At 37.5% G+C, this 12,242-nt stretch overlaps 1 protein-coding gene across 20 annotated transcripts in view; it reads right to left on the bottom strand.

The window, feature by feature from the left end:
- CDC42BPA (CDC42 binding protein kinase alpha) overlaps positions 1-12,242 on the bottom strand; it is a 313,445-nt gene that overhangs the window by 138,623 nt on the left and 162,580 nt on the right. For all 20 annotated transcript variants that reach the window (XR_008649731.2, XM_055235029.2, XM_055235020.2 and 17 more), the window contains exon 10: positions 9,365-9,531. Coding sequence is in view for 19 of the 20 variants with exons in the window: in XM_055235029.2 (XP_055091004.1) it covers positions 9,365-9,531 (167 nt within the window). In the remaining variant the exon portion in view is untranslated. The remainder of the gene's footprint in view (positions 1-9,364; positions 9,532-12,242) is intronic.

Below are 12,242 nucleotides of genomic sequence, written 5' to 3' on the forward strand. Positions count from 1 at the left end.
ACAAACTGAGACTCTATCTCAAAAAAAAAAAAAAAAAAAAATCTGCTGATATATATATACGTATATATATATATATGAAAGAATCTACCTTCTAATAATTTTTGGTTTTAAATACTGTTGGTGTACTCTGCCAATGAATCAACTACATAGCTCCTTTTTCTCCTAGTAGGAACATCGCCATGTGATAACTCAAAAGTCTGGTATGTCAGTCAGATGCTATACGAAGAAATGAATCTGGTTTACAGACAGAGGGTTAGGCATGTTAATATACATATGCAGAAGTGCTGGCCTTCCAAATTTTACGTCTGAAAGTTGAGGCCCAGCTACAGGTAACTATGGTTCAACAATTTAGCTAAAATATTTAGTTAAAATAGAAAATATTAATTTATCTTGCAGTTCTAATTAGAAAATACAAGGTTTTTAAAAAAACAGTAACTCTATTGAGGCTTACTCCCAGATATCATCAAAAGACACGGAACAAAGAAAACATTTTTTACCATTTTACATCAGAAATGAAATTGCCCTTTGTTCTAAAATAGGTATTCTGCTATTTATGGAGGGATTCTTACATAATAAGTCTCTCCCTTACCATAATTCTTAACGAGTTAGTGCAAATCATTACTGATTACTTTGTGTGTGCATATGTACGTGTGTGTGTGTAAACCATAATCCCTATATGTTTGACAGTCAATAAATATATGTTAATTTGAATTAAAGGTATAAGATATACTAGATTGTGCATCTGATCTTGATTTTCTGCATCCTGTAATTATTTCTTATACATTTCTTTCTCTTTGGGTTCAAAACATGCTAAAAACTGGTCCTTTCTGTATTTATTATTTTGAAAAGAACATCCACTGTTTTTATTTTTTTAAGACACCTAAATTGGGGGTAGAAAATGGGGAGACATAAAAATATCCAATGCGGGGGAGGTGTAGGTGCGGTGGCTCATGCCTGTAATCCCAGCACTTTGGGAAGCCAAGGCAGGTGAATCACCTGAGGTTAGGAGTTTGAGATCAGCCTGGCCAACATGGTGAAACCCCGTCTCTACTAAAAATACAAAAATTAGCCAGGCATGGTGGTGCATGCCTGTAATACCAGCTACTCGGGAGGCTGAGGCAGGAGAAACGCTTGAACCTGGGAGGCAGAGGTTGCAGTGAGCTGAGATCATACCACTACACCCAGCCTGGGTGATAGATCGAGAGTATCTCAAAAAAACAAACAAAAGACCAAAGAATACTGAATGGACATTAATAGGAGCTACTTTTCCTCCTGTACCCCACCTACCACAGGTACGAAGGTAGGGCAGGCATCCTTGCTTGTTATTGCCACCTCTCTCCTCAAAATTCCTAGGTCTACTGAAATGACCATTTCCTGCTTATGTGGTTATCCACTTGTCTTCCCTATCTTACTCTTTTTTAAATAAGGATTTTACATGTTGTTCTCTGCTGTTCTTTCCATTACTACTCTTCTTATTATTCTTAGTAACTTTAACATCAAAATAGATAATCCATCTAACACTGACTTCTGAGGCACATAAATCCCCTATGGCAGATACTGCTGGTTTTTACCTGACATCTATTCATCTCTTCTTCCTTGTGAACCAAATTCAATTATCAGGCTACAGTGTGCATAGGTAAGGTGGGTCCAGTCAAAACTGGCTGGTTTAAATTATTCATAATAATTCCATTCTACATTGCAAGTGTTGGTCAAGAATTAGGTATGTGATCTAGTTAGAACTTAAATGGTACCTTGAGAAGAAGTCCACTAGGGGGCTTCAAGGGAGAGGTTTTAATCTCCCATTAAATGAAAGATGTATGAAACTAAATGAATCTTTCCACTTTCTGGGTCTCTGGATATGTGCAGATATGAAGACGGAATTCTTGGTGTACTCTGCCAATGAATCTACTTAGCTCCTTTTGTCCTAGCAGGGAACATCACCATGTGATAACTAAAATGCCTGCTATGTCTGTCAGATAATATATGAAGAACTGAATCTGGTGTATGAAGAGAGGTCTTACCTTCCAAAGTTTACATCTGAAAGTTGAGGCCTACAATATTGTGGAATCATGTAAGGAAAGCCAAGAAATTAATAGAGAAGCTACCCTAAAATTGGCACTGAAACCATTTACTTCTGACTTCTTAAGTGAGAAAATAAATCCATATTATTTAAGAATTCTCACATCTGCGGCCCAAAACAATCTAGCTGATAGACTTCTCTCCCACATAACCATCAGATTAACGGGCCACATCCTAAACTACTGGTTCTCTACTGCAGGTGGTACCATCACCTTATGTGAAGGGGACAGGAGAAGGGGAGTCAGTTGTTGACACAGCACATCAGGAGACTGCTACAAGCATTTAACATCTGGAAACTCAGAATGTTCAATATCTCAGAGTGTGAACTATCTCTCATGTGAAAAAATTACCTCACCCCAAATGCTTGTGGTTCACCAATTAAGAAATTCTACTATACACTTTGTCATTATCAATAACTGCATGGCCTCCAAAATCATCTCTCTTATCTGTACAGCTTACTACTTTTGGGACCACTTCAACAATTCTTCATTCCAACCAGAAATGCCAATCAGTGTGTTCCTAACATTTTCCATTTTTTTCCTCTTTACTTCCTTACTACCCTGGTCAGATTCTTTGGTTCATCACTGTTTTGCAAATACCTTCAATTTCTTTACCCTTCTCTCCTCCATTGTACTTATTCTAGAAGGCCCTCTATCTTGGCTAATTTCTACTCTTCTCCTACTGTATGATTTTACCCAAGTAGCTGAAAATGGCTGAAAAAAATACACAGTCATTTAAAACTCATGATTACTAAACTTAAATAACTTGGAAATATCTGGCGATCCTAAAATATTTCCCTAGCTCATTTACTCTTTTCATCTCCATACTGACCATTTCACATTTTCTCTTTTTCTTGTCAAATATCTAATATCTCCTCTACCTTCCTAACTCTCAGTGGATGACCCTACTTTGTATGTGATTTATTGTCTGTCTCCTCAAAGTAGAATGCAAACATAAAAGGGAGGTATTTTTGTCTTTATCTGTTTTTTATTACATTCCTAGTCATGTGCAGTACAGTTCCTGGCTGTTTGATACTCAATAAATAGCTAATAAATGAATGAATCAGTTTAAATGTTAATCTACGTCACTGCTTGTTGCGGGAAGTCAGGGATCCCAAACAGAGGGACTGGCTGAAGCCATGGCAGAAGAACGTGGATTGTGAAGATTTCACAGACATTTATTAGTTCTCCAAATTAATACTTTTATAATTTCTTATGCCTGTCTTTACTGCAATCTCTAAACATAAATTGTAAAGATTGCATGGACACTTATCACTTCCCCAATCAATATACCCTTGTGATTTCCTATGCCTGTCTTTACTTTAATCTCTTAATCCTGTCAGCTGAGGAGGATGTATGTCATCTCAGGACCCTGTAATAATTGCATTAACTGCACAAATTGTACAGCATGTGTGCTTGAGCAATATGAAATCTGGGCACCTTGAAAAAAGAACAGGATAACAGCAATTGTTCAGGGAATAAGAGAGATAACCTTAAACTCTGACCGCAGATGAGCCAGGCAGAACAGAGCCATATTTCTCTTCTTTCAAAAGCAAATGGGAGAAATATCGCTGAGTTCTTTTTCTCAGCAAGGAACATCCCTGAGAAAGAGAATGCACGCCTGGGGGTGGGTCTCTAAACTGGCCCCCCTGGGCGTGCCCGTCTCTTATGGTCGAGACTGCAGGGGTGAAATAGACCCCAGTCTCCCACAGCGCTCCCAGGCTTATTAGGAAGAGGAAATTCCCACCTAATAATTTTGGTCAGACCGGTTGCTCTCAAAACCCTGTCTCCTGATAAGATGTTATCAATGATAATGGGGCCCAAAACTTCATTAGCAATTTTAATTTTTCCCCGGTCTTGTGGTCCTATGATCTCGCCCTGCCTCCATTTGCCTTGTGATATTCTATTACCTTGTAAAGTACTTGATGCCTGTGACCCACACCTATTCGCACACTCCCTCCCCTTTTGAAAATCCCTAATAAAAACTTCCTGGTTTTTGCGGCTTGTGGGGCATCACGGAACCTACCGACATGTGATGTCTCCCCCGGGTGCCCAGCTTTAAAATTTCTCTCTTTTGTACTCTGTCCCTTTATTTCTCAAGCCGGCCAACGCTTAAGGAAAATAGAAAAGAATCTATGTGACTATAGGGGCAGGATCCCCAATAACTGCTATGAAACAAGTATTCATACCAAAAGGCAATGATCTTACATTTTTGTTCACTTTGCTCTGTGCAAACGATAATACACATGTAAAAATAATAGGAACAAATTAAAGAATTTAAAACATTAAAAAAAACCCCAAAACATAGGAAATTCTTAGTCCTAAGGGGATGGACTAGGAAACAACAGATCACTGCTTTGTTTCTCCTGCTGTAAAAAGTAAAAATTCAATACATAATTTGAAAAAATCTTATTTTTAAAAACATCTTTGGTTTATTTTACTTAGTTCTCTTTGTTTTCCCAGTAGGAGTTGGGAAAGTGAGCCGGGGAAGTAAGGCATTCTGAGGTGAAGAGGCTATTACAACTGCTTCTTACCTGGAAGCCTTATCCATTTCTGTGAGTATACTTAGAACACGCTGGAAAGAAAAACCACTGAAGCTTCTGGAGGATGCGTGGGGATGATGCAACAATTTGGAAATCTCAAAGTCCCTAAGCATATGGTGCTTTTATTCCCATGGTATATTGTAATTGTACTTGGGGGCTGCATGGGAAGTTAGGGAGCTTTGAAAAGTCAGACAGAAATCTCCAATAGTATAGAATTATTTCAAAGACAAAGAGCTGCTTGAGGAAGAGGATCTGCTTCAAATACATGGCCAGTCTCTTCATCAAGACACTTACTAAATTTGGAAATGGTATAGGGCAGAAGGCTGAAGAGCAGAATAAATCTCCCATAGTTTAGGAAGTGAAGGAGAAAGAGGCCCAACTAGGCTCTATCCAGCTCCCGCTTCTGGGCATTTGAAATCAAAGGTAGGGTTGAGTCTAATTAAAAATGCAATTTAGGGGCAGGCACAGTGTTCGTGCCTGTAATCCCAGCACTTAGGGAGGCTGAGGCGGGCGGATCACAAGGTCAGGAGATCGAGACTATCCTGGCTTACATGGTGAAACCTCGTCTCTACTAAAAATACAAAAAATTAGCCAGGCATGGTGGCATGCGCCTATAGTCCCAGCTACTCAGGAGGCTGAGGCAGGAGAATCGCTTGAAACTGGGAGGCGGAGGTTGCAGTGAACCGAGATCACACCACTGCACTCCAGCCTGGGCGACAGAGCAAGACTCTGTCTCAAAAAAAAAAAAAATGCAATTTAGTCTTGTCCAAGCTCAATTCTTGATGGAATGAAAAGGGAGAAACCTCTCTGGGGCAAAAATAATATAAATTTCCTTCTCTGTGTTATTTTTATTCATGACATCTTTCACATGAGACATTTGGAAAAGCAGAAAAGCATGACAAATGAAAGAAAAAAACAGAAAGGCAGGCTCACAGATGATTCAGTTGTTGAAAGTAACAGATAAGGACCTCAAAATATTAAAATGTTAAAGAAAATAGAGAAAAAAATACACAAAATATGGGGAAATTTCAACAGAAAACTGAAAACTGAGAGAATCAAATGAATAATCCTTAACTAAGAAAGACAATATCTGAAATTAAGACTAATTAGATGGACTTAACAGCAAAACGGATAAAGCAGAAGCCAGAACTAGTGAACCTGAAGGCAGATCAATAGAAAATAATGAAGCACACAAAAAACAGAAAGAATGGAAGGAACAGAACAGAGCATAAAGGAAATGTGAGATACCATCTAACATATATGCAATTACAGTCCCAGAAGGAGAGGAGAGAGTGCATGAGGCAAAATAATATCTACAGAGATCATGGCTTAGAATTTTGCAAAACTGATAAAAGACATCAAACAAGATTGCAAAAGCTCAGTGAATCTCAACCAGGATTTTCTGTTCATATAAAGAAAGTGACATGTACGTGAATCACAGTCCAACTATTTGAAACTGAAGTTAAGGACATAATCCTGAAAGCAGCCAGAAGGGAAAACATATACATTACATTCAAGAGCTTAAGATTAATAGCTGGCTTCTCGAGAAATATTATGGAAGTTATTATAGGAAACAATGAACTAATACATGTAGAGCTCTGAAAGAAAAAGCTGCCAAGCTAGAATTCTAACCCAGAAAAAAGTATTCTTCAAAAATGAAGGTAAAAATAAAGACACTTTCAGATCAACAAAATCCTATCAAGAATTTGTCACAACACACTCACATTACAAGAAAACGATAAAGGAAGTTCTTTAGGCTGAAGAAAAATAATTCCAGATAGAAACATGGATCACTAGGGAGAAGTAAAAAAGCACCAAAAGGGTAAATATATGGGTAAATAAAAAGATATTTAAAATTAATGAGTAAAGAAAACATAAAGCAACAATCGAGTAAAAATGTATTAAAAGATTTATAACAGATTAAGGTAAACTATGTAACAACAGTCATACAAAGGAGCTGTCTAAAGGTTTCTGCATTGTTTGTGAAGTAGTAACACACACACATTATTAGAAAAAGATATATAAAGACCTAACAGAAAAATGGGCAAGAACCTCGAACCAAAACTTCACAAGACTAGATATCCAAATGGATAGTAAATATACAAAAAGATATTCAACCTCATTATTCACCAGGGAAATGCAAATTAAAATCACGGCAGGACATCACTATACTTCTACCAGAATGGCTACAAGTGAAAAATGCTGACAATATCAAGTTCTGGTGGGAGCTGAATAAAGTAGAACTCATACACTATTAGTAGAACTATATATTGGTATAGTCACTTTAGAAAACTCTTTGAAATTATCTTCTAAAGCTGAAAATCCTCTACTATACGGCCCAGAAATTGTACTCCCAGGTATATATCTGAGAGAAATAGTATATAGGACCACCAAAATAAATATATAAGTATATTTGCAGGAACTTTACTCATAGTAGTCAACATCTGGAAATAACCCAAATATTTACCAACAACAGACTGGGTAATTTTTTAGTGCTGATATACAATGAAACACTAAACAGCAGTACCAAAAAAAAAAAAAGAGCAAATTGCTGATATATACAAAACGAGTGAATTTCAAAAAACAACAAGTGAAAGACGCCATACACAAAAGAGAATATACTGTACGATACCATTAATATGAAGTTCAAAAACAGGTAAAAATTCATTAATGGTGAAAGAAATTAGGATGATGTTTATTTCATAGTGGTGGGTTACAAACTGGGAAGGGACATGTGAGGACTTTACCCGATGCTGGACATATTCTACACATGAATATGGGTGAAGGTTACATCAGTGTATACATATACAAATATTTATTAGGCTTATACTTCAAAGTAGAATGCTTGCACACTTTGCTATATGTGTATCACCACATTAAAAAAAAACAAACAGAAAAATTCCAGTCACAAAAGGGAAGTAATTCATATGCAGAGATCTTAACAACTTGTTGAAAAACAGAAAATAGTCCCTTCTATTGATGTCTACACAGTCTTTTTCTCTACTGGGCCTCTAAAAGTATGACAGTAAAATTTTGTGATTGTAAAACTTTCATTAGTTACAAGTTCCTGATTATTTGTCCATAAATACATTACTTCATTCATAAAATATGTAAGTAAAATATATAATATGTACATACTTTATTTTAGAGAAAAAAGCAGAAAAAGGAGACAGTAGTACTGGGGATATATATATGATTAAATTATAAATAGGATGGTCAGGAAAACCTTCAATGAAGGCCTCATTCAATTAGAGACTTGCTTCAAGTAGAGAATATTCTAACATTCAAAGGTCAAAGAGTTAAGGAAAACTTAGCAAAGGAGACTGGGAAGGACAGGTTTATGAAGAAAAAGAAAACCAGGAGATAAAGTGCCCCAGATGCCAAAAAAAAAAAAAAAAAAAAAGAGAGAGAGAGCGTTATCAGGAGGAATAAAAGGTCCATAGGGTCAAATATTGCTGACAGGTTAAAAGGTCAAGACAGAAACGATCACTGGATTTTACAACACAGGATAGGGAAATAGACTAGGGGAAATAGCATGAAGAACTGACCTAAGGTGAGTGTCTGTGAATCTGAATTAGTATTAGTCAGCACGTTGTGGGTGTTTTAGGTAAGCTGTCTTCAGCTGGATGGTTGAAGATACAAAGTTGTATTCAAGCACGGTTGGGGTTCTGCCAAAGGTATTTGACAAAGAGAAAGAGGAACAATAGATTTGAAGGTATATGCCAGGGTATGATTATGGCTGAGCAGAGAATGCAAAATGAGGGTATAAATAGCAGAGTTAAATGGTGATAGACTTGTAGGTAATGGTGGCAGTGAAGAAATACTGGAGTTAAGGGGTCGGAGAGAGAGCACTAAAAATTATGAGCAGGAGATTATAAAAGATTTGCTGGAAACTGCGATTAATGAAGAGTTTTAGATATTGTAATCTTTTTTTTTTTTTTGAGACGGAGTCTCGCTCTGTCGCCCAGGCTGGAGTGCAGTGGCGCAATCTCGGCTCACTGCAAGCTCTGCCTCCTGGGGTTCACGCCATTCTCCTGCCTCAGCCTCTCCGAGTAGCTGGGACTACAGGCGCCCGCCACCACGCCCGGCTAATTTTTTTTTTTTTTGTATTTTTAGTAGAGATGGGGTTTCACCGTGGTCTCGATCTCCTGACCTCGTGATCCGCCCGCCTCGGCCTCCCAAAGTGCTGGGATTACAAGCGTGAGCCACCGCGCCCGGCTGTAATCTTAAGACATATCTTATTACCATAGGATGGACTGGATGAAACAAGGTGGAGAAAACAATCACTGAAGGTGAAGAACCAAGAAACTCATTCAGAATCTTAAAAAGTTTATGTGTATGTGCATTTTAAAATCACCAAATATGGCAGAAGCAATGCTGCAGAGAATGACAGTGTGAAAGGAGCTAGAGCTCTTAAAGATTGAGCAAATAAGATAGGAAAAGTCATTAAAGTGCTATAACGAAGTGAGGAGGGTCCCATTTCCCCATCCCCAAAGGTATTCCCACACATTTTTATAAACATAAATATGTACCCACAGGAGACCAAAGCCATTTTGTTGTTTACTATTAATTGTGTGATTTTACATAAATGGTATTATGCTGTGTTCTGCATACATCTCTACAACTTGATTTTTCACCACTTAAAGTAATTTTTTTCAAAGATAAAACAACCACTTATAATAAACAGCTCATAACACTGTGAGTACAATTCAAAAAGTGAAAATATATTTAAAATATATTTACCTTGCAGTTTTCTACTGAGTTCAAGTTTTTCTTGCTCAAGGCGCTTAATTCTTCTTTCATAAGCTTCAGTTGCTAAGTTGTTGTCCAGAGTCCTCTGAACATTAACATCAAGATCCAGTGAGGCGGGACCAGCTGTAACTCTTAAACAGCTCCGATCAGAAAGTACACTGAAGAAAAGAAAAAAAAAAATGTAGGTTCATACTGTGATAAAAAGTTTGAAGAAAAACGTTAACATTTTTTAAAAATTGTTTTTAACTGACTCCACATTTATGGCAAAAACATTTTTAAATTGCTCATTTAAAACATAGATCCGAACATCTTGCAGTTAGCCAGCTGGAATAATTATAAAAATTTGTTTGCAAAATCACCATAAACTGTTTTTAGAAGCATTTTAAAAAATGAAAACTTAAAATCCCCCAAATTATTTTGATTTTAAAAACCCCACAAATTATAAAATGAAGTTTGCTGAAGGATTACTGGTAGTTTAAAACAATTTGACCACCTAGGTGAAACAGTAGTAGTCAAAAGCACCAACCATGGCCCTCTTTACTAGAATTTGAAATTCAAAAGCAAGTTTCTGTCTTTAATTTAATACAATTTAAATAAAAATGCTGAAACTGCTGGACATTTGGTGGTGAACAAAACAGATAAAAATCCTTGCCCATGTAGAGCTTATATTCCAGTGACTGAGACAGAAATAAAGAAAATAATGGAGATATTCATTACATTAGAAAATGTTAAATGCTAAGGAGAAAACATAAAGCAGGAAAGGGAGAAATAAAGTATTGAAGGGGAGGAGATGAAAATTTAGATAAAGTAGTCAGGAAAGCTGTCACTGCTAAAGTAACTTTGGAAAAAGCTAAGTAAGGGTGAGGGGACCACTTAAGGGAATATCAAAAGAAAGAATGTTCCAAACAGATGAAACAGAGTTCTAAAGCCCCGAGACAAGAGTATGTCTGGCATGTTCACGGGCAGAAAGGAGGCCTGTGTGGATGAAGTCGAGTAAACAAGGAAAAATAAACTCAGAAAGATAAAAGTAAGGCAGTCATGTAGGGCCTTGTAAGAAGTTTGATTTGGAGTTAAGATATGAAGCCACTGGAGGTGGGGATGGGTGGACTGGTTCTGAACAGGGGAGTGACATGTTCTGATTATCTTTTAAGAGGATCACCTGAACAGGATCAGAGAACTAAAAGAAAGTCATTTACATAGTAAGTGGGTGGTTAAGACAGATTTTTAAGTAGATGAGAGGAGAGGTCTCAGTTGGAGATGCACATTTAGGAGTCATCAGCAAATCTTTGGGAGAATACTAGAGAGTTTAGATGGAAAAGAGAAGTCCAAAGACTGAGCCACAGGACACTCTGATATTCACAAGTCAGGGAAGTCAGGAGGGACCAGGTATGGAGATTGAGAAGGAATGACCAGCAAGGTGAAAGAAACTCGGTCAAGTGCCCTAGAAGATAGGAGAAGGTGGTATTTTAAAAGTATGGAGCTGTGGCAAATAAGATGAGACTAAGCAAATAAGTAAGACTAGGACTGAGAAGTGATCATTAGATTTAGCAACATGTTGGTCAACAGTGACATCAATAAAAGTAGTTTGCATGAAGTGATGGGGGCACACACCTGACTGGAATGGATTCAAGAAACAACAGTATGAGAAAAATAAAATATAGTCAACAGTTGAAGTAATTTTTCTATAATGTAAAGCAGAGACATGGTTGATAAGAGGTAAAGGAAGAGGAATTCAGATTTTATATTTTGCATTAAGATGGAGAACTGACATTTGTAAGCTGATATAAATGATCTGATGACGCAGATGACACAAGAAGAAAAAAATTCATGACATAAAAGCAAAACATGCACTAGACTAGCCAGGAAGGGATGGAAGAGACTGGCCTTACTAGAGGCTTGCACAGTTCATCCCAGAGAATTTGGGTCCAACAGTAAGTAGGTGGTAAATATGGTAACTGGAGCTTGTGGAAGTTGTCTGCGGTTTGCCTCGATCCTTTCAGTGAAAGGGGATGCAAGATTATCAGCTGAAAGTGAGGATGACAGAGGTTTCAAACTCAAGTAGAAATAGGCCAGATGCAGTGGCTCATACCTGTAATCCCAGCAACAGCGGAGGTTAAGGCCAGAGGATGGCTTGAGGAGTAGGAGGCTGTAGTGATTTACGACTGTGCCACTGCACTCCAGCCTAGACAGCCCAGCAAGACTCCATTTCTAAATCGTTTTAAAAATTAGCTGGGCATGGAGACTTGTGCCTATTGTCCCAGCTACTCAGGAGGCTGAGGCAGGGGGCTCATTTGTGCCCAGGAGTTTGAGGCTACAGTGAGCTAGGACTGCACCACCGCATTCCAGCCCTTCTGCTGCCCAGAACAAGACCCCATCTCTTTAAAAAAAAAAAAAAAAAAAAAAGAAACAAAGAAAGAAAGTAAAAAATAGTTACTAGGTGAGTGGAAGAGTGAATACACTAGGGTGATACTGTATATTTGTCAGACAAGGGGGACTTGAAGTTGGTAATCATGAATTTAAAGTAGACCAGTAAGAATAGTCAGCTATTTTTTCTAGTCATTTGGAACTGTACAGGTAGAGAACAAAATTGTAATAGTTAATGTTCACTTAGCAAAACAAGTATAACAGAATGAGAGACAGTCAAAGAAACTGAAATGGCATACAAGGAGTGATTATAATCATTCTCAATGGAATTTAAACAGGGTAAGGGGGAAATAGGGAATATAAGTGAAGTGAGGGTCAGCATGAAACTCTTCTAATTACTGCTTCATTGCTAAGGATTAGATTCTGAGCTCTCTGTTCCATTCTTTCCCCTCCAAAACGAGTTAAGATTTTCATGTGTTCTATTCATTTTGTAATGCTTAACTTT

The sequence above is a fragment of the Symphalangus syndactylus genome, chromosome 19 (genome assembly GCF_028878055.3).
Source record: "Symphalangus syndactylus isolate Jambi chromosome 19, NHGRI_mSymSyn1-v2.1_pri, whole genome shotgun sequence".
Taxonomy (NCBI): domain Eukaryota; kingdom Metazoa; phylum Chordata; class Mammalia; order Primates; family Hylobatidae; genus Symphalangus; species Symphalangus syndactylus.